Consider the following 27,698-nt stretch of genomic DNA (forward strand, 5'->3'; position numbering starts at 1 on the left):
AGGGGGGGATGAGAGGGGGGGGTGAGAGGGAGGGGATGAGAGGGAGGGGATGAGAGGGAGGGGATGAGAGGGTGGGGAAGAGAGGGAGGGGATGAGAGGGAGGGGATGAGAGGGTGGGGATGAGAGGGTGGGGATGAGAGGGAGGGGATGAGGGGGGGGATGAGAGGGGGGTGTGAGAGGGTGGGGATGAGAGGGGGGGGGTGAGAGGGAGGGGATGAGAGGGAGAAAAAGAGGGCGACGGGGCGAAGGGGAGGAAGGAGAGACACGTCAAATAATTGAGGCCTTTAATTACAGCTTAACCTCGTATCGCCATCAGTCATAATCACCACCAAAACCATCCTCTCATTTACCCAGTATGCTGACAAAGGCGTTAGCCAGCAGGTAACCATGCTGATTTGAGGCATTGCACTGGTACACAGCACTGCTGCCCGTCTGAACCGAGCGGAAGATGATGGTGTCCCCGACCACTTCTCTGCTGGGGTTGGGCAAGGAGCCTGGAGGACAGGTGGAACAGGGGAAGAAAAGACACGTTGGAGTCAAGAGAGTAAGATGTGGATGGAAACTGGCTGGCAGCAGTGATCCAGCGCTGAGTGGGTTCACCATGACGCCCGCCGGTCATTACAACACACGCGGTAATGACTCACTGTCACTGCCAATGGGTTCTCCGTTGACCAGCCACTGAATGTCAGGTTTGGGATTTCCATTGGTCCGACACACCAGGCGACCGTTCTCATTGGGAGCTAGCACCAGGTTTGATGGCTTGTCCAGCCAATAAGGAGCCGCTGTGGGGTAAAATCGAGGCCATTGTTCAGACGGTCTAGCCAACGGATCGACATGCAACACCAGTCAACCCACAACGTCTCCTCCCGTCCTCACCTTTGACCTGGACGTAGATGGAGTGTCGGATGCTTCCTATCTGGTTGTTGGCCATACACATGTATTCGCCTGCGTCCTCTTCTGAAACACTGTCAATCTGCAGAGTCTTATTGTAATTCTCCAGTTTGACCTTCTGGTTCAAGTCTCCCCCCTTCTTAAACCACTTTATACTGGGGGTTGGACTGAGAGTGGGAGAGTGAGAAGAACGGTGAGTTAGGAAAAGAGGAGAGTGAGATTGGGGGTCATTTTACCAGAGTGTTTGTGTGTGACTGAGCTTGTGAATGTGTGCGCATTTCAGTCACTCACACCCCAGAGGCGATGCACTCCAGCTGCAACTTCTCTCCTCTCAGCACCATCATGGAGCTGTCGGTTCCCGTAGGGGACAGGAAGGCAGGTGGGGTCTCTGTGACCTTACGACCTGGGGACCGGAGAGAGAAAAGGGTTTACGTGCCAACAGAAAACAGTTACTATTGTGCCCTAGCACAGAAAATTCACCCAACATGTCCATTCCAAAAGTAATAAGACACAGTCACTGGAGTTTAATGTTTAATCCAGTAACTGTTCATAACGCGCGTGTATAAGCTCCTATGCAGCGAAATAAGACTAATCAGGTTATTATTCCATGCTTCTATGTCAACGTCTCTGTCATCCACAACCGCAGACTGTCCTCAGCTTGGTCCGTAATTCGTAAGGTTTTGTCGTTTTCCGTTTTTTTTTCACTAGCCTGCGCTAGCTGTTATTTTCTCACCCAACCCCCTGAAGAGTGGCCATTTAAACCAGCCAAGAAACAAGAGCATTGACCTCCCACTTTCAGTGCACCAGAAAATCACAATTTAGAAAAGAAATAAATAAGTGAAAAATATCAGCTATCAAAGTTCTCTCTCCCTCTCTCCCCATTCACTATGAAGAGACAACAGATATTAACTCCTGACAAACTTCAAATTATCAAATTATTACATTACAATAACAAAGAAAAGAAAAAACTGCTGAAAAGAATAAAAACTATTAAATTCATGAAGCCCTCTTGACTTATACTATTTCCTATTGAATATAGGGTTTAAATTATTTGCACATCATTGCATCCTGCTGTTCTTCACACAGCATCCCCAATTTCTTTGGAAACAGTTGTAATTAAAGAACCTATTTTGGGACCAATGAGTTCCCAAATTGTAACAGGAGTTTGAAGTTACAACACTGCCACAGGGCTTTAGGCGTTTAACTGGTGTTCATTTACTAACAGTTTCTCCTGCCAATATTTGAACCATACGTCTGGTCAGATTCAGGTGTTGGTCATAAAATGTATTATTAAACATAATATATTACAAATGTTGAGTTGTGATGAGACATTTCAAAACAAAATACTTACCCTTTAACAAAAGAAGTACCCGGTTAAATAATGAATTACATGAAACAGTACAAAATCTAGAGCAAAGTTAGTTTGTCCAACGCAAAACACATCACACTGAGTTAGAAGGTTAGCCCACATTACAGAAAACCAGCCTCAGGAGTGTTGGTTCTACACAGAACCAGGCACAACCAGCATTAAATTCATTTGTTATGCAGATCTGAACTGTGCAGGAATAAATCATGTTAGCATGTCTGTTAGCACATCTGTTAGCATGTCCAGTGCCCTGTAAAGAGAATGGCAGTGCTATTGTTAGTGACACTCGGACAGAGTCTCCTAAGGATTAGTACAGACAACTGGAACAGAACATATGTACGCTGTCAACATGACGAGTAGCTATGGTGACATTTTAGCCATGGCAACGTGTAGCCAATGGCACTTCTTGAAGGATAGCCTCCCATGGTGCACTGCAATCCTGGGAGTAAAACTAGGCCTGGTCCCCAGGGACAAGCTAACCACCGCTGCCTGTGTGTGTGTGTGTCTGCGTGCGCGCCTGTGTGTGTGTGTGTGTGTGTGTGTGTGTGTGTGTGTCTGCGTGCTTCCTTGCGTGCGTGTGTGTGTGTGAGACAGGGAGGGAGGAAGATTAATTTAAGCAGTATTATCCTTCCACCATATCCTCGCTCTCTCCAAGCTCAAATATGTATACATTTGCATTTGAATGCTTAGAACTATTAATTAACATGTCTTGAGTGTAATTAATTCTGTGTGTAGTTCAGATGTTCTGTGTCTGCTCAGCCTATTACTAATACATGGCCCTCAGTCATCCTATGTGGGGTGTCCCTTCATCCCTCCATGGGTCCCTCCCCAGGGTCAGGTCACTGGTTCGCCCTCTGGCTATGGACGACTGAGAAACGGGCTTTATGCAGTGGGATGAGCCTCACTCTGTCTAATCCTCTATGTGACGGCCAGTTCAACAGATGCAGGGGTGGAGCGTTGGTTTATGTGTTTGCAGGGAAGGCTGAAGGGGTAAAGGAGGGATACTTTAGAAAGTACTTAGGTACCCCAGGGAGAATCCCTAAAGCTATAAAGTCACCTCTGACACCATTTGGAAAGGCTTTAAAGCCAGGCTTGACGTTGATTGAGTTTAGGGACAAACTCAACTGGACTCTTGCTTAGCTCTTTTTAGCAGCTGAGTTAGTGCATACGCAACATGTCAGCTTGTGAGAGACAGTTAGACAAGGATAAAGGACTTAAGGAGCCTTGGGCAGAGTTAAGTGTTACTGAAGACATTAGGGTGGGTGAACAAAACACACCCGACTTGAATTCAATTTAGTTTTGATGAGCTAGTTGTTAAGATGGACAGTGTAATGTTAATAAGCTTGCTAATAAAAAGCTACATCAGTCTGGAAAGAATGCTGCTGACAGTATTCTGATCTCATGAGCTGAGAATAACATTCTAGACTATGGTCCATATAACAGGTCCATTGTGCTGACTGGTTAGCAGTAGCAGGCTAGTCTACATGGCTAGGTGTGTTAGGAAGTTGAAATGAGTACTGATTGGCTGAGGAGCAGGAACAGGAAGAGTGGCTCTGGACTGAACTCACCACTGTACAGGTCAGTGGAGTTGACAGAGGAAGTGTCGTTATATGGCTCCTCTGAAAACACACACCACACACACACACACAGGCAGTCAGCATGAAGAACACACACACACACACCACACCCACACACACAAGGCAGTCAGCATGAAGAACACACACACACCACACACACACACACATACACACACCACAGTCACTATATTGAACACACACATTCAGGAAATACACACAGGATTACACAACACACGACTATCTAATAAACTTTAAAGAAAGTAGTGGAAAGTGAACACAGACAACACGCTGAGAAGACCCCAAAATGCTGTACATGTTATGCGACCGGGCTACCTCTAGAGGGAGCCATCCCATATTTCATATTTCAAGTAAACAGGTCCACCACGCAGTAGAATAGATTACCCTTTCAATAGTATTGAATGGAGCAGGATTCCATTCAAATACTTGGTGGTTTTAGTGAGATTCGGGTCTCAATTTGGTATTTGATCTGGTATTGTGATTTGACCTGTGTTGTGTGTCCACTTACTGGTCTGAACTTTGAGTGTGTACGGGTTCTTCTGCTGGATGGTGTGGGTGAAGAGAAAGCGTGCGTTGCAGCTATAGTCTGTTTGGGAGTCTTTAGCCAGGACATTAGAGAAGTACAGGTCCCCGTTCAGACCCATGGACACACGCCGGTCCTGGGCTATAGACATCATGTCTGTGGAGAGAGAGAAAAAGAGAGGAAAGGGGTGGGAGAGGGACGGGCGAAGGAGGGAGAGAGAGAAATAGATAGTACGTCATAATCAACCGTAACACGATCTAATTTCAGAGGCATCACAAGACCGGACCAGACACGCAGCTTTCATCTCCTGAAAGATAAGGGTTATTTCTAACCAGATTGACACAAATCAAATTGCTGTTCCCAACCAGCTGTTCCAAACACAACGCTTCTATTTCTATCTATGATACCGCCTAGTTCTGCTCTAGTCTAATCTAGTTGTTCTATATATATGGTAACAGCCAGTTGAGCTCTAGTACAATATATTAGTTCAAAATATATTGCACCAGCTACATCAAACCTAGTCTAATTGTTTTATGACTATGGTGCGAGTTAGGTCGGTTCTAGTATACTTATTCTATGTCAATGGTGCCTTCTAGGTCCGTTCTAGCCTAGCTGTTCTATATCTATAGTTACAGCTAGGTTTGATCTAGTCGGCTCTGGCGGAGAGTGGTAATGTAACATTTGGACTGGGTCGTCTTGCTCTTGGGCTCTGTGGTGATGCTAGCACAGACAGACGCTGCGGCCAGATGATCACGTACTTGGTAACCATGATGCACAATCTGGTCACTATGACGACGCCCAAGGTTCAGTCAACACCCAGTCGTTTGGCTAATGTAGTGGTAGCGTGTAATTGTCACAGCCCAATGTGCCAGAATGTTCTGACTGCAGTGTTATTTACAGTCAGTTAGCATACGCTCTTATGCTAAATGACTAAGAGACTTACAGTAGTGACTGCATCCATTCTTTTCAATCCATTTTCAGGTCATAATGCCATGAACACCGGGTTACCTAACAGAGCCACTACAATCACATGATCATTCATCTGATTTCTCCGCCCAGCTGAAAGGTCCCAAGTCGCACACTAATCGCTGGTTTAGAAGACAGAATTACAAAGAGAACCAATTGTAGCCCACTGAAACAGACAAAGCACACCTCAACCTCATTTGCCTGTTTGAATAAAAATAAATGAACAATGAAAAAGTTGAATGGGATTATGACTCGTCTGCTGATGTGGTGAAATTACATTTAGACAATTGAATCAAGTGAATACACTATTTTGTGGGTTTTCTAGAAGGCCGTATAAATGGGGTTGTGATTTGAACAAATTAGCTTAGCATGGCTAACAAAGGCTTCGTCAAATGAACTGAGTGGGTAATGTGAGTAGAGGTGAGGAGAGTCCGGAGAATATAGAAACACCATTAGCCATGAAGAACCACTTGACTCTGGGCTCTTAAAATGGCTTCTGTATGCTCTTGAGTTCTGCCCTCTCAGCTCTTCACCAAGCCGAGTCAGAGAATTGCACACACACACACTAAAACACACACACACACACATTCACGGTGGGTCAGCAGGAACACACAACAAGAGGACAGAGTGAGAAGAGGGAGACGAAGGAGAGAATGTGAAAGCAGCTTGAGAGTGAAAGGTTTGAAAGGATTCTAGACAGGAGCAGGAAAGACTGCGGCATTAACAAGAGAGAAAGATGGAGGACAGGAGAGAGACTGGCAGGAACAGAATACGCAGGTGACCACAGAAAAGAGAGGACGTAAGGTTTTGTCACCTACGAGAATGAAAAGAGACAAAGGGAAATTGACAGACCTGTAGACAGATAGACAGACAGACACACAGACAGACAGGCAGGCAGACAGTCACACAGGCAGACAGACAGTCACACAGACACAGAGACACACAGGCAGACAGTCACACAGGCAGACAGACGGTCACAAAGACACAGAGACAGACAGGCAGACAGTCACACAGGCAGACAGACAGTCACACAGACACAGAGACACACAGGCAGACAGACACAGAGACAGACAGACAGACAGTCACACAGGCAGATAGACAGTCACACAGACACAGAGACAGACAGACAGACAGTCATATAGGCAGACAGACGGTCACACAGACACAGAGACAGACAGGCAGACAGACACAGAGACAGACAGACAGACAGACAGTCACACAGGCAGATAGACAGTCACACAGACACAGAGACAGACAGACGGTCACACAGACACAGAGACAGACAGGCAGACAGTCACACAGGCAGACAGACAGTCACACAGACACAGAGACAGACAGGCAGACAGACACAGAGACAGACAGGCAGACAGAGGGAGACTCACTGCTGTTCATCCAGAAGGTGAGAGGAGGAGGTAGTCCAGGAGGAGGATTACAGGACAAGACCAGAGGAGAACCCTCAGTGACCACCACAGGCTCCAACACCTCCTTAGGCCATAGAGGAGATTCTGACAAAGGGAAACAGGAGTAACATTCATATATTCATTATTATTGATGGGAAAAAGTCTGTTTTATGAATTATAAATTCAGTTGATTAATAACATGGAGAAAGAGAAGGGGTCTGAATACTACTCAGAAGACACTGCCGTTTCCTTCATTTTACGTGTCAAACATGATAATTCAACACAAAGGCTAGGCAACCGACTGCCCCAGGATGGTGCGTGCGTGCTCATGCATGAAAACGTCTCCTTACTGGAGACTCGTAGAAGGATCTTGTTGGTTAACGCTGTTCCGAAGTCGTTGGAGGCGAAACACTGGTATTCTCCCTCATAGTCCTCAGGTCTCCCTCCACTCCGGAAGCTAATCTCCAGTGTTCCCGATCGCTTCCGCATTGTCACTCGTGGATCCTTTCCCACGTTGAAAAACTTCCCGTTCCGTCGCCATGAGAACCTGAGTCACCATGGAAACAGAACACACCAAAACAGGGTCCACTGTCATGGACATAACTCTAGGATCACATCTACACTGGTCTCAATCACCATCTTAACACCCTTGACAAACTCTTCCTGCTCTAGTTCACGTCATCTGTTTAATGCTTCTTTATATTTCAGCCAGTAGTAGAGTGATTGGCACTGAAGCCAGATTAAGCCTAAGCAATGCAGAAATAAAAAGCACTTTCCGAGAAGACTAGAAATGCTTTTAGAGCCAGAAGAAAAATACTTCCTCTGTATCCTGTACAACCACCCCCTGAAAATGTGTTTTTCTCCACTAGCTCTTATGGTCAACAAATGAATACAGCAAGCGGTTACACAACTGCCTGATCTGCTGTTCATACATTTTTACTGTGATATATATTCAGCACACTGGACTGTGCTGTACTTTACTATAGAGGAGAAAAGAGAGAACAAAGAAGAGAAGAGTAGAAGAGTGGAATAGAGTAGAGCAGAGGCTGGTCCCATAGCCCCATCTGTAGTATGCTGTATGAGTTGGGCGGTAGGACACGACCGAGTGTAAAACAATGGCTCTCTATGAGGCTGCATGGAGGCCAACAGGACTGATTGGGACTGAATGAGTGAGTGATCCCTCCCTGAATGATTCATGAGCATGAACAGTCAACTGGGCACAATTACTTTCCTGGGAAGCCAGAGTGCTGTGTGTGTATGTGTGTGTGTGTGTGTGTGTGTGTGTGAGAGAGAGCAGTCGTCTGCGTTGTGTGTATGTGTGTGTAACAGTTTGTTTTTGTTGTGTGTGTTACGTAGACCCTGAATGTGACTTGATACAAACAAAAAGCACCCTTGAATGAGACCACTGTCCTCAGATGGACAGGGCCTGGTTATATAACCACAGGTCACTGCATGCACGCGCGCGCGTGCGTGTGTGTGTGCGTGTGTGTGTGTGTGTGTGTGTGTGTGTGTATTTAGGTGTGTGTGAAATGTGATCTCACCGTCTCACGCAAGTATTTAATGTTTGTTCGGGGGGAGATAAAGGTCTATGGGTGAAATTAAAGCAAACATCTAGGAGTGAAAAAGATTAACGTCTGTATGTGAAGCAAAATATAAAAACATGTATCAATGATGTGAAAGAGATAAATATAGGAGGTTTGGGTTGACATGGGGTTTGGACTGAATCCCAGGTTAAAGTAGACAGTGAAGAAGAGACTTAGGGGTTGGACTGGGTCCTGGGTTAGGGTAGATGGTAAAGAAGGGACTAAGGGGTTGGACTGGGTCCTGGGTTAGGTTAGATGGTAAAGAAGGGACTAAGGGGTTGGACTGGGTTCTGGGTTAGGGTAGATGGTAAAGAAGAGACTTAGGGGTTGGACTGGGTCCTGGGTTAGGGTAGATGGTAAAGAAGAGACTTAGGGGTTGGACTGGGTCCTGGGTTAGGGTAGATGGTAAAGAAGGGACTTAGGGGTTGGACTGGTTCCTGGGTTAGGTTAGATGGTAAAGAAGGGACTAAGGGGTTGGACTGGGTCCTGGGTTAAGGTAGATGGTAAAGAAGGGACTAAGGGGTTGGACTGGGTCCTGGGTTAGGTTAGATGGTAAAGAAGGGACTAAGGGGTTGGACTGGGTCCTGGGTTAGGTTAGATGGTAAAGAAGGGACTAAGGGGTTGGACTGGGTCCTGGGTTAGGGTAGATGGTAAAGAAGGGACTAAGGGGTTGGACTGAGTCCTGGGTTAGGGTAGATGGTAAAGAAGGGACTAAGGGGTTGGACTGGGTCCTGGGTTAGGGTAGATGGTAAAGAAGGGACTAAGGGGTTGGACTGGGTCCTGGGTTAGGGTAGACAGTGAAGAAGGGACTAAGGGGTTGGACTGGGTCCTGGGTTAGGGTAGATGGTAAAGAAGGGACTAAGGGGTTGGAATGGGTCCTGGGTTAGGGTAGACAGTGAAGAAGAGACCTAGATGGCACCCTGGCAGAACAATGATGATCTGGTCTATTCATGCTTATACCTGCCTAATGACTGTCACACTGTATGACTGTCAGAACCTGAAAAAAAAAAGACGACAGGGGGGGGGGGGGGGTGCAGAGTGACAGGAAGACACAGGGAAAACAGGACAAAAGAAACCAAATAAAAACTGAGATTTACAGAATATGAGAGAAAGAATGAAAGATGGAGAACAAGTGGATCCACTACTCCAGCCGGGAGAAGACCAGGGATGTGACACACCAACCAGCACAAACAAAAAACCTGGAGAATGAACGGGTGTGGGGGGGGGGGGTAACAAGCTGAGAGGGGAGGAAGGCAATGGATGAGGGACAAGGGGATGAGAGGAGGCCTTTGTGTCCAACTCACATTGGCACGGGGTTCCCCTTGGCCTCGCACTCAATGATGATGTTATCTCTCGGGTCCACAATGTAGTCCTTCAGTGACTGTTTCACGATAGTGGGGGGCTGCTTCACTGGAAGGAGAGACGGACGGGGGCGTTCAGATGGTATTCCGAACGGATTCAGTATTCTCAGACATGGTTAGAAGCAGTTTAGGTAGAACCACAGCAGTTACAGCAGCCTGGTGCCTGGCTAGATGCACCATCATGGCTTCTTCAACTCCACATACACTTTACCAGTCACCTGAGCCTGTGGAAGAAACGTCCACGACAACTAGCAGATCCCTGCATTTGTTTTCTTACACAGTTTGTTGGTTTGATTTTTAACGCGACTTTGAGATGCTACTTATATTCACAAGCTGTCTGTAAAAGAAATACATCATTTTTATTATTAAATGATGATTATAAAAAGATACAATAGATCGATATGGGCAACCTCAGCGACAATAGGCTTTGGTCCTGATCCCTGAGGGCCTGTGTGCAAGTGTGTGTGTGTGTGTGTGTGTGTGTGTATGTGTGTAGGCTTTCATTCTAGTTGAACTATTAGATACCTAGCTGACATAATAATCAAAAATAAGACCTGGATAAAAGGTGCCTGGTGTTTGTTTAGTGTTGGGCTGAAAGCATTGCACCAGACAACACACAACCCCCATTAGGTCACACACGCATAAGGAATATCCAGGCATGAATGTGTATAGATGGTTGGGTCCATTGACTCTGCGGACTCCCCTCCCTCTGGCCTAACAGCTGTGCTCACTCTTGAATCCATATTTAATTGGCCATTTAAGCCAGACTATTCCCCACTGTTTCTTTGGCCTGCTCCACTTCTAGATCACTGAGCACCAGGCACTCATTCTGCTCATTCTGCCACTTCACCAACACTCCACAACTACAGGAAGAAAAAGAATCCCTCGCCAAGATGTGATGAAATGGGAGATAACAAGCGTGCACGCGTGTGTGTCGTGTGTGAATTATTCTCAAGTGGAACCGGACTCTTAGAGACAATCGCCCAAGTCAGAGTTCCCTAGCCAAGATGGAGGCTTCCATTAGAGCGGAGGAGGGAAGGAGAGAAGGAATTCATGCACCCTGTAGTAAACAGCTGGGTTCTAATGGACATTTAACACAGAGATTTACAAAGTAAGCCGCTTTCCTAGGGAAAATAAAACCTCCTGTGGGTTTACTGCACATGGACCATAACATGAGCATACTGCATCGGCACTGTATCTGGACTAAACAAAAAAAACACTTACGGTCCTGCTGGATCTTTGCTATAGTCCCAGGGAAGGCAAAAGGGGGAGGAGCAGGGGGAGAGAACGAGAGAAAGATACAGATGTTGTTGTTAGTAATATTAGCGGGTGGAACTCAGGCCTGTAGGAGGAGTCTACAGCAAGATGGTGATTGAGTTAGGTATGGTAGTGACAGTTCTGTTTTTATTGAGTGTGCATGTCAGCTAAGTCAATCATCTAGTAAAAGTGTTCTTCTACCAAGAATTGCTAATGTTATTAAACGGTTACATCCATGTTAGCTGAGGTGTATTTGTTACTAAAAGGATGGTGAAGGTGTCCTAAAACAATTGAGCACAATGAAATGGAAACTTACCTGTTGGTGGATTCCACGTCAGGACAGAGTTCACGTTCAGGAAGGAGGCAGTAAAGATATGGAAAGTCAGTTCATGTGCTTGTTATTGTCTACTAGCATCGTGTAAGATAACCAGCGACAAATAAAACAACATTAGGGAAAATCTGTGACAACAGCTAAATAGTACAGATGACCATAAAATAAAATTGCATTCTAAGTGAATTAATCATCTATCAATCACACTTCATGCCTGCCCTGTTAATGGCCACAACTGACATTTAAATTCAACCAGTTTACTGGGAAGATTATCCTGCTGTTACAGGAAGACTGGTGCTCTTCCTGTCCTTGACTGTCAATGCAAATAACAACATTTATAACGTTTGAATCCTGTTTCATTTATAGCGTTTGAATCCTGTTTCATTTATAGTGTTTGAATCCTATTTCATTTATAACGTTTGAATCCTGTTTCATTTATAACATTTGAATCCTATTTCATTTATAACGTTTGAATCCTATTTCATTTATAACGTTTGAATCCTATTTCATTTATAATGTTTGAATCCTATTTCATTTGATTTGTGGACGCAAATAAAACTTTTAAAATGTGTATATTTGTGTGCATGCATGCTCAAGAGTGCATGGTGTGTCTGCGTGTTCCAGCATGGGTGTGTGTGTGTGTGTGTGTGCGCGCATATGTGTGTGTGTCCAAGGCTATGCAGGGACAGCTGCCTATAGACAGACACAAAACCCAATCCCCAGTTCTTTTATTTAGCTGGAATGATTTTCATCTCTTCACAAAACCGTGACACCCTAGAAAGGAAGGGTGAAGAGAAGGAATGTCAGAACGCCAAAATGACAACCCTTATCAATAGAGGTCAGCATTGGCAGCTCAGCTGAATATAAACAGAGAAAAATACTTCTCTCCACACCTTTCTGTCCTACACCACTCTCAGGAGTAACTCTGTCCCTGTTTGTCAATCAGCAGGACTGAAAGAACCCCTGTCTTCACACAGTGCCTGACTCCCTTTCACCATGTTCTTTGTTTGTCTGTTGGTCTTGTTCACTCTCTGCTTCTGCCTCTTTCACACTCTCTGTGTCTGTCTCATTCACTCTGTCTCTTTCATTCTGTGTCTGTCTCATTCACTCTGTCTGTCTCTATCACTCTGTGTCTGTCTCATTCACTCTGTCTGTCTCTTTCATTCTGTGTCTGTCTCATTCATTCTGTGTCTGTCTCATTCATTCTGTGTCTGTCTCATTCACTCTGTCTGTCTCTTTCATTCTGTGTCTGTCTCTTTCACTCTGTGTCTGTCTCATTCACTCTGTCTGTCTCATTCACTCTGTGTGTCTCATTCACTCTGTGTCTGTCTCTTTCCACTTCCTGTGTCTGTCTCGTTCACTGTGCCTGTATGTCTCTTTCACTCTCTGCGTGTCTTTTTCCCTCTCTCTACATCTGTCTCTTTCAATCTCTCTGTTTCTGTCTCTCTCAATATCCTTGTCTGTATCATTCACTATCTCTGTCTGTCGTTCGGTCTGTAGCTTATTGTCCCTCTCTCTGTCTCAATGTCTTTCACAGACACAGAGACATTCCACTCAGTGTCTCTCTGTGTCTGTATGTCTCCCTCTCTCTCTAACATCTTCCTTTCTCGTATGTCTCCCCTCCTCTCACCAACTTTCTACATATTCATCTGTCTCTGTCTTTCTCTCTCCATCTGTCTGTCTCTAGTGCACTTTCTCTCTCTCTCATCTTTTTATCTCAGTCTCCCAGGTCATCATGTGTTTGGGAGAGGTCACAGGGTTATGACGGTATTATGTATTTTACTCTGTGGGGGGGGGCTTCTCTCTCTGCCTGTTAAGTGTTTGTGTGTGTATGTCTGTCCTCAGTCTGACACTAATCAATAGAGCTTCCTGAGGCCAGGGGTGAAAGGTCGTAGAGTATAAAGAGACATTGAGAAAGATGGCGCCGTAGGGGGGAGATGAGTTGGAGCCTACAGAGGTGATGACAGCTGATGGCTGTGTGGGTGCGTGTGTGTGTGCGCATGTGCGTGTGTGCGCGCCTTTAATTGCTGCAGAGCAGGTGCCCATGGGGCTTTATCTCAATCTAATACTTTGTCTTAAGGCCATTGTAAGACATTCACAGCTATCATGCTCCTGTGACTAACAAACAGCCATAGTGACCAGAGAGAAACAACTAGTTCTCTTTTCCTTTGTGTCTTTGTTTCATATTCCCACTGGAGTTAGTCAAATGGAACGTGGAGTCAGGAGCTATCATATTCGCCATAATGGCTTGTTATGGAGAAAACAGTGTGTGTATGCGTGTATGTGTGAGCGTGTGTGCCCGCGAGTTCATGAGGCTTGCATGGTCCATGTATTGATGCTGAAATCAAAAAGGGACAATATAAGGTGAATGGTAATAAGAAGTCAGCCAAATGTGAAAAACTGTCAGAATTGATCAAACTACGGAATCACCCGCTCTGATAAGGTTATCAAAGGTTAATGTTCTATATTTCGGCTGTACATTTCAATGGCATATTCTTCTAGGTGAATGTCTGCTGGGTTGGTGCTGCCTGAAAACATTCACATAATTTAAAGGTCATGTAAAGACGTTAAATTAGCAATCCGTAACTCAAAGCTGGATTATCCTTAGATCGTATGGACTGAATTGATTCACTGTTTAAAACCTTGGTTACGAGAACAATAACATACTGTTGGTCATTAGAATAATATATTGATTAACATGTTTACAGGCTTTGCAGAAAAACAATGATTTCTCTAATAATCCTGTTTAGATGGACACCTGAAATGTGAATGTAATATTTTAATAAACATTCACAGTGAGCATGTTATTTTTGAGAAGCCCATGTGCTTCTGCTGTTGGATGCACATGAAGGATGGCTCAGAAACTGTTGGAACATGCACAGGTCAAATCCACTACTTTCATTTTGTTGTTGTAAACTATCTATACAATTCAATCCACATTAACAGCAAGTGTAGTCACATGCACTGTGGAACAGTAGAACGCGACATTGGCATGAAAACATTGTTTTATTTTGTGTTAAAATCATTGGGTTGGTCACTGGTATCTACACTGTATGAGAACGATTTGGTTTGATGTGTTTGTGATGTGATGTGATTAATGGACATACGGTCAAGAGGAACCTCGATAGAAGACGCTTCCTGCCACAGCATTAGGACAAATGACATCACAGACAGGGCACAAGGCCCGCCCCGCGCCATCATCTCTCCCTTCAGATTGGCTCTCCTCTCCTTTCACAACTCCTGGTTGGCTTCTGATATGCCTCTGACCTGAGACAGAGAGAGAGAGAGAGAGAGTGACAGTGTTGATGGCCTACATTAGCAGATGAGGCCCAGCTTCCCTTGAGGCAGCTGCCCGGATACAAGCTCCTGAGAGGACGGAAGAAGACATTACACAGACCAGTTGCTTCTCTTCAGGCCAGCCCGTCCCTTCAGCCCTCATCCTCCACCGTCTGACCACACCACCACCAGGCCCACAGCACCAGAGCTCAGACGAGGGTACCAGCCCTGCCCACTAACAACAAAATCCCAGCCCACTAACCTGAAACACCTAGCCCACTAACCTGAAACACCTAGCCCACTAACCTGAAACACCTAGCCCACTAACCTGAAACACCTAGCCCACTAACCTGAAACACCTAGCCCACTAACCTCAAATAATCCAGCCATTAACCCAAAACACCCCACCCACTAACCTCGAACACCTAGTCAACTTACCCCCAGTAAGACCCAGCCAGCAAACCCCAAACACCCAGTCCAATAAACCCAAACACCCAGCCCACTAAACCCAAACACCCAGCCCAATAAACCCAAACACCCAGCCAGCAAACCCCAAACACCCAGTCCAATAAAACCAAACACCCAGCCCACTAAACCCAAACACCCAGTCCAATAAACCCAAACACCCAGCCCACTAAACCCAAACACCCAGTCCAATAAACCCAAACACCCAGCCCACTAAACCCAAACACCCAGTCCAATAAACCCAAACACCCAGCCCACTAAACCCAAACACCCAGTCCAATAAACCCAAACACCCAGCCCACTAACCCCTAACAGATATCCCAGCAACCCCAATACTGACACTTCAACAAACGAAACAACATCACAAAGCAGAAAACACACAAGATACTGACCAGGAAACAAACGTAGCCCATGGTAAAAGACAAAGTACATCCAACTATCGGTTGGGTGATTCTACAACCAAATGTTAAATTAAAGCACAATACAATAATACATTTTATAGTCATATGCAAAGAACATCCGACACACACATTCAAACACAATGAATGACACACACAAACACACACACATGCTGTACTGTGCGCACACATTAATCACACACACGCACACACACACACACACACACACACACACCATCTGGTAGTATGTCAACCCAACGCTAAAATACCTAATCTGGCCCCAGAGAAGAGGACATTCTTTTGGCTTCATCACTTAACGCCGATGCGCACGCCCTAACGAACTGATACACACACATTCAAACACGATGAATGACACACACAAACACACACACATACTGTACTGTGCGCACACATTAATCACACACACGCACACACACAGGCACACAATCCCCAGCTCCTTTGCAACCTGAACACGGTCAAAATTCCAGCTAAATTATTGAGCGCCGGTCACCACACCCCTTTCAAAATGCATGCCTGCGTACAATCATTCTTTTAAGAGCGCTCCGAAGACACCCAAAAGAGCCTAGCCGTTTTCTAGTTTGTAAACAGCAGAGCTTTTAAAAGGCGTTACATTTGAAGCTTAGTTTTGTGCATGTCATTTCCTCAAAACCGAGCACACGTGAGAGTGTTTCACTTTCCTGAAAAGAGCTATTCATTTTGCCCTTGCCGGGGAGTGAGGCTTTTATTAACTGAAGTTACTCTAGAGAAATTGGCCTAATGTATAAGCTAACTTTAACAGCAACAAATGAGTTGGCTAAAGTGTGTACACAAATATACACATCTACCATGTCGAATGACAAATTTGTTTTTTTTTCATTGAAAATGTAATATTGCTACATACAAAAGATATCTTGTCACAATACCAATATGATAAAGGACAAGGGAGCAATAGATAAAGACCTTTGGTCGTACTTCTTTGTGCAACCAAGAAAGCCGAAAAAAGAACTGGGGGCCGATTTCACAGACACAGATTAAGCCTTGTCTAGGACTAAAACAACAAGCTCAACAGATTTTTCTATTGAACTTGATTTTTCAGTAATAGACAAGGCTTAATACATGTCTGCGAAACCAGCCCTATGTGTTTTCCCGACCTCCCTTCAGGTGAGCTTTGTTCATACCTACTATTTAGCTTTCTTAGGTTTGGAATCGCACTGGAAAAATGTTAGTTGACATCCAAAATCTTTATAGGCCTATGCTCTAGGACAAACAGAAGTATGCATTTTGAAACAGTCTGATAAAGAGAGTGGAGACACAACAAAGGAAAAACATTACACAGATAAAACTCACAGCTCTGTAAGTGTGGATTAACACAGACTGACTGTAACAGACTGACTGTGCATTGATGTGAAAATATGTAGAAAACGTCTGAAATTCTAGGTAAGTATGACACAATATTTCTCAAAACGATAACTGCATTTCAGATTTCTGTCATCTCTTTTTTAATTTAAACGCTTTCTTGTAATGGTAACATTTGTTTGTGTATTCTTCTACTCACTCATCCTCTCCTTTTCCCCTCACCTCTCACCTCTCACCCCCGTCTTTCTTCCTTTCTCTCCAATCACATCCTCTCTCTCGACCCTGTCTCTCTGTCTTTCCCTCCCGTTCTCCATTTCTCTGTCTGTTTCTCTTGTGTCACGTGCAAGCCAGCGTAACAGTTCTACCTAAAGAATGCCTGTCTCCACCCTCCAAACACAATACACACACCTGGGCATACACAGACCAAGCCCCCTGGACTGTTTTGGTGGTAGTTTTTGCTTGGCTCAGCTGGGACTGCTTTGCATATATGGGTTATTGGTGATTCCAGGTGACCTACAAACACATAAACACAGGTGCCCTCACAGACAACAGTTTAAAGAAGCCTCCCAACAATCAGGCCAAGCCAAGTTCTATCACTGGGGCCTTGGGGTTGAAACCTGGGCCTCTGCTATCCTGCAGCCTCTCCAACTGGAGTGGTGTACGTGTATGTGTGTGTGTGTCCTCCATGAGAATAGGACAGCCTGTTTTAAGTGGTACAGGGCTTCCACACACATGGGAAACACTCAGTCTCTTCTGTTGTGTTGAACCCACCCACCCCTGGTGTTGCTGTGTTCCTTCCATCTGTTAGACACACAACACTGGGAAGAACAAGAGCTTGGTTCACTAATGTGGGATCATAGAGGGGAAGCCTTGGATGTCTTTGTGTTTCTGGAGAACAGCCGGGATGGCCTTTACTTTAGATCTTTTTCGTTCTAATGGTAGAGCATATCTTGTTCTGCTTAGCCTGGTTCCAGGTCTTAATCTTATGTGCTTAGCCGGGTTCGACAGTAGGTCTGTTACTTCTGTATTTCTGCTTCGCCTGGTTGTACAGTAGATCGGATTCTTCTGTATTTCTGCCTTTTCAGTGCTTACCTGAATCAAAGCTCTTTGTTTTGGAAGGTGCGTTCATGAGCAACTGGGATGTGGGAGAGTTCGGACCTCCGAGTGGGAGAATACACCTGAACACTTTTTGAGTTCCGAGAAGTTCCGAGAAATAACGTTAGATTAGACATCACTTGACCTGGCAGAATTACATGCTCAAAGTGACAAATAAGTCACTATATATGTTGATTTATTATTTCACTTTGTGCCCTGTCAATGTGGATTTGTGGCCTAAACATCATTTTTGTGACAGTGAAGGCCAAATGGCCTTGCCCCTAAAATTATGAAATTCCAATCCTGGTTCTGTCTGTTTCTTCTGTATATAGAATAATATACTACCAAAGCAGTTGGCACGTTTCTCTCTGTCTCCTGCATTCAGACAGATACTTTTGATGCAAATGAATGTTGGTCTTGAGACAGGGAAGGGCAGCACTAAAGTCTTTGACCTTGTCATTGTCAGTCCTGTGGTATAGCCACGGTCCAAGAAGAAAGTGGTTTCAGACCCATTTACACTAGCATGTCTTAATTTCATAGCATTATTTAGGAATAGGTTTCAAGTTTTTTTCGCTAAATTATTTTGTGCTTGCTTTTATCTGCAGGGTAATAAATAATTTTTTGATGCACATTATTACTGGAGCTGTAAAAGTGCTTTTTGAAGAGTGATCTGTTTGTAACTACCAATGTGGACTGTTTGGCTTTGAAACCAACCTCCTGCTAGTTTGGGCAGTGACAATACCACAGGAAGAAATCCCTAACTAAAATGTAGTGCAGAGACAGGGCAGAAGAGCTGAACTGAATATGCTTTGGTGTAGTAGACCGTGTGTGTGTGTTCAAGTCTGACAGTGTGAAGTGTGAGTGTAGGTCCGTTGCCTGATGCACTGAAGGTATTTGAACACCACAGTGGCCCAACAGGCTGGCAGCATGTTAACGGCAAAGCCACTTTCTCTGTACACATATTGACAATGTCTTGGAGAGGCCTAAAGTAAAACAGGTCCACCTGTCGCCTGGAAATAATGTCATATAATATACTGATGTTTTTATCCAAAGTGACATGTCGTCACATGCAGTGTGTTACAGGTTAGCGTGTTGGTCTGTAGGTGTGTTAGCGTGTATGCTTGTAACGATATGTGTTAGCTTGTATGTGTGTTACTGTGTATGTGTGCATGCGTGTTTGTATGCACGAGTGCAACAGTATATGTGCTAGTTTGTTTCTGTGGTAGTGTGTCTCTGTGTTAGTGTGTATGTGTGTAACAGTACATGTGCTAGTTTAGTGTCCCAGTGTGTATGTGTGTTGAGAGTTCATTATTGCCTGTCAGAGAGGGTTAATGAAGGGTTAAACACTCAATAAGTACCCAGCATTGTGAGGATGACCCCTGGTGCCTAGGGTCAAGCCAAAAGTCAAGCCAAGGGTCATGCTCCTCTCTCACTTCCTCTCTATTTCCTCTCTCTCTCTGCCCATCTCTTAGTGGCATCGCCTTCGGCCTTGACACAGTAACTGCCCCTATTCCATCTCCCCGTCCTCGTTCCCTCATTCTCTTCCCCCAAATCAGGCCAGAGGCAGCCCCCTGTTCCAGCTCTATAAATACCCCAGCACCCATCACACACGATTTCCCTCAGCCCCCCAAACCACCCCACCCCCAACCACCTACAGATACACAGTGCAGCCTGTTTTAGGACACACAACCTAGACACACTCCTTCTACCTCCAGATGAAATAAACCGACACACTCCTTCTACCTCCAAATGAAATAAACCAACACACTCCTCCTACCTCCAAATGAAATAAATGGACACACTCCTCCTACCTCCAGATTAAATAAACGGACACACTCCTACCTCCAAATGAAATAAACCGACACACTACCTCCCAGACCAACAGACTGAGACAATCCCAGACAGACAGAAAGACTCCCCCAGACAGACAGATAGACCCAGACAGACAGAAAGACTCAGCCAGACAGACAGATAGACCCAGACAGACAGAAAGACTCACCCAGACAGACAGATAGACCCAGACAGACAGAAAGACTCAGCCAGACAGACAGATTGACCCAGACGGACAGAAAGACTCAGCCAGACAGACGGATTGACCAAGACAAACCCAGACAGGCCTGAGAGGCAGAGAAAGAGACAGACAAGATCTGGACAAATACCAGTTAATGACAAACACACACACACACACACAGTTATAATGTTTCTGAGACTTACGTATATGTGTCAGCAATATCCACAGCGTTCCCACTAATTCCAACAGCCGCTACTCAGACCTGCCGAGAGAGAGAGAGACACACATTTAGGTGAATTCTTTGGAACATAAATGGAACACAAGATGTGTTAGAAGCTCCGGACAGCCTGCTGTTTCTATCCAAATCTGCAGACACTTAACTTATCTTCCTGTTTGCCTGAACGCAGGAAGACTATCTGTCTGTATGCCTGAACGCAGGAAGACTATCTGTCTGTATGCCTGAACGCAGGAAGACTATCTGTCTGTATGCCTGAATGCAGGAAGAATATGTCTTTGTTTGCCTGAACGCTGGAACACAGTAATGCACAGGAATATCCCACTACCACTGCACACCTCGGGAGTACACAGATGCACTGAATCGGTCTGTGTGTGTGTGTTTCTATGTGCATGTCTGACACTGAGCCAAACACACTGTTCCTGGGTCTACGCTGTTTCAGTGTGTTGTGTGAGACAGACCGCATGGCCCCAGGTCTCCACCAAGCTCACCAGGGACAGACAGCTGGGAAGCGGAGAGCAGAGACCCAACAAAATGCCAAAGACTCCAACATCCCAGCCTATTTTTTCTCCTTACTGTTCAGACTGCCCTGAGGACGGCATACTGAGTGAGCACAGTGCACAGAACTCACTATTGGATGCACACACACACACACACACACACATGTGCACACACACATGCACACGCACCCACTGCACAAGGTGCCATGTGTTGACTTAAAATAACACCTTGTCTGCAGATTCCTTGGTTATACATACAGTCACACAATTTCTTCAAAACCTCATTACATTTCATAAGGGCTTCATAACACTGTTCATAAAGACTACTTAACACTGAATGGAATAGCGCTCATAATGCTGTTAAGTCATGGATATGACATCATGACCTTACAGCCCATGACACAGAGTTCACGTGAAGTGTACTGGATTGGCTTGAGCAGCTGTTTGGGCGGGGCAGAGGTATTCTGGGTTTAGTGGATAGCATGGCCGAAGGGCACAGCAGTAGTGCTCTGGATGGGTATATGGTGAGTACTGTACTAAGCAGGCCACAGCATTACTGTAGTATTGCTGTAGTACTACTGTAGTTTTAAGGCTAAACACACAACCCGCCCCAAAGTCTCTTTGCTCTCAGACTGGACTGGTGCTACAGACACAGGATCATATCCTGGATTGGTGGAACAGCACACACTGCTGTGTGTGTGAGTGTGTGTGTGTCCTCAGGCCCTCGCTTTATCATATCAGGGCAGAATATTAAGTCAACGACATCACCACCAGGAGGGACAGGTTAGGGAGACAGACAGAGACGTAGACAGATTTCCAATTGACTTCCCTCTGTCTTTTTTTTAAGGTGACACATGCAGTACAGAAACATCACATTGACCGATCTGCGTGAATCAGATCAGTCAATGTGATCCCTGACAGATTGTGACCACCTCCAGCTAGCCATCCTCCTGTCATTATCCATCCCCTCACATCACTCATCCATTCCTCCAACCTTCATCCCGCAGAGAACTCAACCCCTCCTACGCCTCCATCATCTCTTCCACACTTCACTCTAGGGTCTGTCCGTCATGGCTGTGGGGGGTGACAGGAAATGTCATCACTAGGGCCCTTGACACGATGCATTTAATGCACGCATTTAGACATGGATACTCTGGCCAGAGCGTAACGCCATGTGTGGAAATTGGTTCCAAATGATTCTGTTACAATCCTTAAAAAAAAGAATAACACTTCATCAGACACTCCTATCGAGAGCAACATGTCGTGCCTGCACCTTCATTCACCCAAACTCTAGCAGTCCCAGACACATGATCTACCAACTGAGCTACAAAGGCCGATAACTGATAATAATGCACCCTAGTTTGAGACTAGACTCATGTTTAGAAAGCTTTCTCCCCCAAATAATTTCTTTCCCGCCCAATTAACCCACAATACAAAACAATCAACCAATCAGCTGAGGTCATCGGCAGTGAACTTGAGCATGAAGATTAAGTCAAAGGACCACAGCATAGTGAAATGTAAAACAGTCTATGAGGGACCGAGATGTTTCATGTCAGACGACTTACTGCAACTACTAGGCTCTACTTCATCAGTGAAACCAGCAAAGCCTGTAAAGACTCTGGAAAGCATGTAGCAAGATTTCCATAGAGATTGTTCCATAAAAGACAAAGACTGAGGGGAATAAATGTTTGTTGTTCTCCATGTATTCAAATTCCACATCCACCTGGGACTCCTAGTCAGAGGGACATGAAAAACCCTCCCAGCCAGCTAAGCAGGAGAAACACACACAGTGTGAAGGGACCAGGAGAAACACAGACTGTGCGGAGGGTCCAGGAGAAACACAGACCTTGTAGAGGGTCCAGGAGAAACACAGACTGTGTAGAGGGGTCCAGGAGAAACACAGACTGCGTAGAGGGTCCAGGACAAATGGACCACCACTGTTGACCAACAGACCAACCCAGACCCAAAGTAGAATCTTTGACACGGGCCCCAGTATCCACCTCTACAGAGATTCCTCACATTGGCCAAGATCTAGGTCCTTATACGGTAAACAGTAACCGATTTTGTGCCGACCTTTGTGACAGTACGTCACTGTCAGGTACAGAATAAGTGTGGGTCCAGCGAGGGGAAAACCAACAGAGGAAAAACCAAAGGTTCACCGGTCAGGACCAGGGACAGCTGCCTCATCATAACACTCCAGCACAGGGCATGGCTGGCAAGCACTAATGAGCAAACATCTGCATCGGATTGGGGCTCATCAGCTGTGCTGTAAAAGAGGTTGGGGGAGAACAGTTTGGGGGTGGTAACACTGGGGATGATGTTTGTTGTTTCTTCTCTATTCTGGCCTTACCCTAGAGAAGACAGAAGAGAGGAGCTGCCTCTTACAATGGGACGGACAACTGAAAGAAGAGGCCGCACCAAGAACAAGGACAGAGGCAGACTGTTTCAGGGGGTGTTCCTTCTTTTAATAGTTTTTTTTCGCGGATGTTTGTTTTTCTTTTACGCTACAGTGTTTGGTTTCATGTGCTGCCTCTATTAAAACGCAACCCTTTAGGGGGAAAATCCAAAGAAAAACACTGTGCCTCCTTTCTTCTCTTTGCCACTCCTGACGAAAAGGAAAAGCAGACAGCAGCTTATTGGGTCCAGCCACCACCGTCGGTGAAGCCAGTTCAAGGCGATTGCACCCTTGACAGGAAATAGTCGTATTTCATTTGTTTTCCTTTTGTCTCAAAACCTGCAATGACACAAACGAATGCAGTTCTAAATAGATTGTGCATCCAGAATACGACAAATATACACAGGAAACTGAGATTAGGTTGGTGTGTGTTTTAGAGTTGGAGACAGTGGTCCAGGCTATTAGCTATTATCCCCCCACGGCCGTCACAACCCTCCAGTTTAGAGACTGGGGAAGAGGAAGGATAGCACTGGAAATGGCAGTGAGTAGAGAATAGTATTTACTGACCCAAGGGAAGGTAAGATGGAGGGGATGAAGGAGAGAGAGAATGATGGGAGGAGTGGATGAAGGACTGGTTGCCAAGCACAGGGAGTGTGGATGCCATGCTTGGCAGGAGCAATGGTTCTATGCTGCAGAATGACCTAGTTTGAATGGGGAGGAGGGGGGAGAGGGAGAAAGGAAATGAGGAGAGGGGTTAGGAAGGGGGAAGGGACCAAGAGGGGAGAGGAGGTGAGAGGAGAAGATATGTGAACAGTCTATGTATTCTTCTCCTTCTGGAATTGGAAAATCGGCTGCATGGCTAATGTCAGTATCAGGGAAGAAAGAAAATCTAGGAGTGACAGAGGGTGTGTGTGTGTCCAGCCCTGAGGGGGACATGAGGAAACATCAAGCCGCTCCATCCCAAATGAATCAATCCCATGGCTCCTGGAGTGAGGCCAGCTAAAGCTCTTCCTGTGTCCAACTGGCCGGCTGTGTAAGCCTCGTCAATAAATTATGACCGGACCACCTGCGGCAACACAGGGACTATAACAGATGAACACACACACACACACATGCACACACTCGGGGGCCCACACACACCTGTACACATACAGATACACTCAAGCAATTTCCATCTATAGGATATAACAGACACAGTACACTGTTTATCACTTACAATACAATGAGGAGTTCTCTGCTAATGTAAATGTTAAGTAAATGTGATCTCTTCAACACTGTCACATGCTTGTCCGCGACAACCAAGAACAAAGCACATATTCCTGATAGCCTGCGTCAACTTCTGCCCATCACGCTAATCTGGAGGAGAGAAGGACCGATGCGTGGCTAGGCTACAGGATTCCACCAAATCCTTCAAATGAAGAAGCTTCCGGTGTCAAAGTCTTTCCTAGTCTCTCTTTATCTCTCTCTCACACACACACACACACACACAAACGGCAAAATATACAAATAGATGAATGAATGTGCAAATGAACATGAAGATGTTGTGTTTACTTTATTAGCTTCAGTCATTATCAACCACTCATAGGAATATTTCATTAAAAGTCTGGACTTATGGTATCTACCCAGAGTCACACTCTACCACACTATAGTAATATTCACACTATACCACACAAAAACTATAATAATAGTCACACTATACCACACTATAGTAATATTCACACTATACCACACTAAACTATAGTAATATTCACACTATACCACACAAAAACTATAATAATAGTCACACTATACCACACTAAACTATAGTAATATTCACACTATACCACACAAAAACTATAATAATAGTCACACTATACCACACTAAACTATAGTAATATTCACACTATACCACACAAAAACTATAATAATAGTCACACTATACCACAACAAACTATAGTAATATTCACACTATACCACAATAAACTATAGTAATAGTCACAGAATACCACACCACACTATAGTAACAGTCCCACTATACCACACTAAACTATAGTAATAGTCACAGAATACCACACCACACTATAGTAACAGTCCCACTATACCACACCACACTATAGTAATAGTCACACTATACCACACTACACTATAGTAATAGTCACACTATACCACACTACACTATAGTAATAGTCACACTATACCACACTACACTATAGTAATAGTCACACTATACCACACTACACTATAGTAACAGTAATAGTATAGTAACAGTCACACTAAAATCCCCATGTTTTGGATTAACCCTGACCAATAAATGTATATGTAGGAACACGTGCACACACACACACACACACACACACACACACACACACACACACACACACAATTCCAGAGATGGTTAGTGACAGACAGTTGTTTTGTCTAATTCTGCTACATGAGTTGACAAACATCTTTACTGTTTGAAATATTAAAGACCCCCCATCACCCCTTTAATGCCCCCTCATCTCTAAGCTGTGTCACCACTGAAATGAAGCAATTATGTACATAACACACACACACACAGTCTCACACACCAAGGGGAAAAAATTACAACCCACATACTTTAAAGAGCAATCTTGCATGCTAATGAAGACATAAGCACCCACACAGACTGGCAGTTGTTGCTCTGGGAGCTCCTTCCTGAAAGATCTAGGCACGTCAGTGCTGGTGTGGTGCTGTCCCTCGACAAGAAAACAGCAGAAGGTCTATTCAAAAACCTGTCAGACACACTAGAAACAAATGACGAGTCAGGAGTCCTCAAAACCAGGCAGCATGTCTTGACAGCCGGCCAAACACCTTGCGAAGTGAGGAAGAGACATGTCTTGACACAGAAACAGACCAAATAAACCAACGGCATGAGTGAGAAGTCCTCTTGCTATGGGAACACTTTTCAGAGAAGCCAAGCCACTCTCACATTACACTCACGGGTTTAGGATTATAGCCATACTGACTCGTTTAGAAACTTTACAATAGATGAGGATTACAGCCCCACTCTCTCATACAGTGATGGTTTAGTAACTCTACAACAGACGAGGCCACTGGTTTAGGGATGAAGGTTAAATAATAGATCTTAAAACTGTGTGTGTGTGTGTGTGTGTGTTGAACAGGGCTTACGGAAATCAAATAAAAGACAGGGTTTGTCTGGCCACTGTCTGACTCTGTCTATCTCTCTCTTTTTTGTCTCTCTCTCTGCTCACCAAGTATCTCAGGCTTGCTGTCTCCATCCTTATTTCACCCTTCTACCTCCCTTTTTCCCTGGTCCCCCTCGTCGCGCCATCTTTCTGTTCACCCACTTTACCCCCAACCCCCCCCTGCCCTCTCTCTCTCTCATCCTCCTCTCTGAAATGGAAAAGTAGCACACCAGCTCATTATCACATCTGGGTCTCACTTTCTCCTCCCCCTCTTATCGCCCTCTCATCCCTGCCTCCTCGTCCCCAGAACCCACCTCGCCCAATAGAGACAGCCCTGGTCGCCAAGGCTCCTTAGCAACAGCTCTACCAAGGGAAGGCTATTCCCAGCGGTAGGGAGAGGCTAGAGGTGTGTTCCCCATTATCAAAGCCCATCATCTCAGACGTGTGTGTTTTGTGCGTGCATATTTGTGCGCGCGTTTGTGCTTCTGTGAACATGTGCGCGTGTGGTACAGAGGGGAAAAAAACTCCCCTGGTCCTGTAGGCTGAGCAAAGATGACCTCTCATCATGTCTTGTTGCAAAATCCAACAAAAAGCAAGACATTTTCTTTGTCTCTCAGGAAGACAAACTGCTCTCCCTGAAAGGCTATTTTACTGTTGCTGAACTGACGAGATAACAGCATTGAGATAAAAGCATTGAGATAACAGCATTGAGATAACGGCATTGATAATTATGTTGATGACAGCAGACAGTGATAATGTAGTGTTCCCTAAAGAGGTTGTCATGCATAATGAATGAACAGTATTTATTCTACTTCTTCTGTAGATGTTACAGTAGTATTTATTCTACTCATACTGATATTACAGTAGTATTTATTCTACTCCATCTACTGATATTACAGTAGTATTTATTCTACTCCTACCGATATTACAGTAGTATTTATTCTACTTCTTCTCTAGACCTTACAGGATAATTTATTCCACTCCTTCTACCGATAATACAGTGCTATTTATTCTAATCCTTCTCTGGACCTCACAGTGGTATTTATTCTACTCCTTCTCTAGACCTGACAGTAGTATTTATTCTACTCCTTCTCTAGACGTTACACAGTATTTATTCCACTCATTCTCTAGACCTGACAGTAGTATTTATTCTACTCCTTCTCTAGACGTTACATAGTATTTATTCTACTCCTTCTCTAGACCTGACAGTAGTATTTATTCTGCTCCTTCTCTAGACGATACAGGAGTATTTGGGGGGGATAATGACAGTTTAGACAGTACTTCCATACGCGTGTTCTCTGTGTGGAATGCTGAGGTCAATAAAAGGCCAGTCATGAATATGTAATGAAGCTCCCACAGATTCTGCTGCTGCTGTTCAGTTTAGAGGGACCCTACAGTTTGTAACACACACCCATTCACATTTAAGTGATTTATCCAACTCTCTAATCCAAAGTGACTTACAGTAGAAGTACACACCATTTTGTACAAGCATTCCAAATGGGTTACGATAAATTCTGTTGTGGTAAAGTGTGCTGAAGTAAAGTGTGT

General features: G+C 44.8%; 1 protein-coding gene across 19 annotated transcripts in view; it reads right to left on the reverse strand.

Moving 5' to 3' along the window:
* nfasca (neurofascin homolog (chicken) a) overlaps positions 1-27,698 on the reverse strand; it is a 111,447-nt gene that overhangs the window by 37,366 nt on the left and 46,383 nt on the right. For 15 of the 19 annotated variants that reach the window (XM_020055566.2, XM_020055567.2, XM_020055580.2 and 12 more), the window contains 12 exons: positions 20,078-20,136; positions 14,381-14,540; positions 10,910-10,927; positions 9,629-9,734; positions 7,092-7,288; positions 6,724-6,846; positions 4,361-4,531; positions 3,826-3,876; positions 1,183-1,294; positions 877-1,058; positions 645-782; positions 351-494 (listed from right to left, as the gene is read on the reverse strand). In XM_020055566.2, the coding sequence (XP_019911125.2) occupies positions 351-494; positions 645-782; positions 877-1,058; positions 1,183-1,294; positions 3,826-3,876; positions 4,361-4,531; positions 6,724-6,846; positions 7,092-7,288; positions 9,629-9,734; positions 10,910-10,927; positions 14,381-14,474 (1,336 nt within the window). In that variant the 5' untranslated portion in view covers positions 14,475-14,540; positions 20,078-20,136. The remainder of the gene's footprint in view (positions 1-350; positions 495-644; positions 783-876; positions 1,059-1,182; positions 1,295-3,825; positions 3,877-4,360; positions 4,532-6,723; positions 6,847-7,091; positions 7,289-9,628; positions 9,735-10,909; positions 10,928-14,380; positions 14,541-20,077; positions 20,137-27,698) is intronic. The other 4 variants (XM_034287529.1, XM_020055573.2, XM_020055571.2 and 1 more) reach the window with 3 other exon arrangements.

Source organism: Esox lucius, chromosome 17, assembly GCF_011004845.1.
Source record: "Esox lucius isolate fEsoLuc1 chromosome 17, fEsoLuc1.pri, whole genome shotgun sequence".
Lineage (NCBI taxonomy): Eukaryota > Metazoa > Chordata > Actinopteri > Esociformes > Esocidae > Esox > Esox lucius.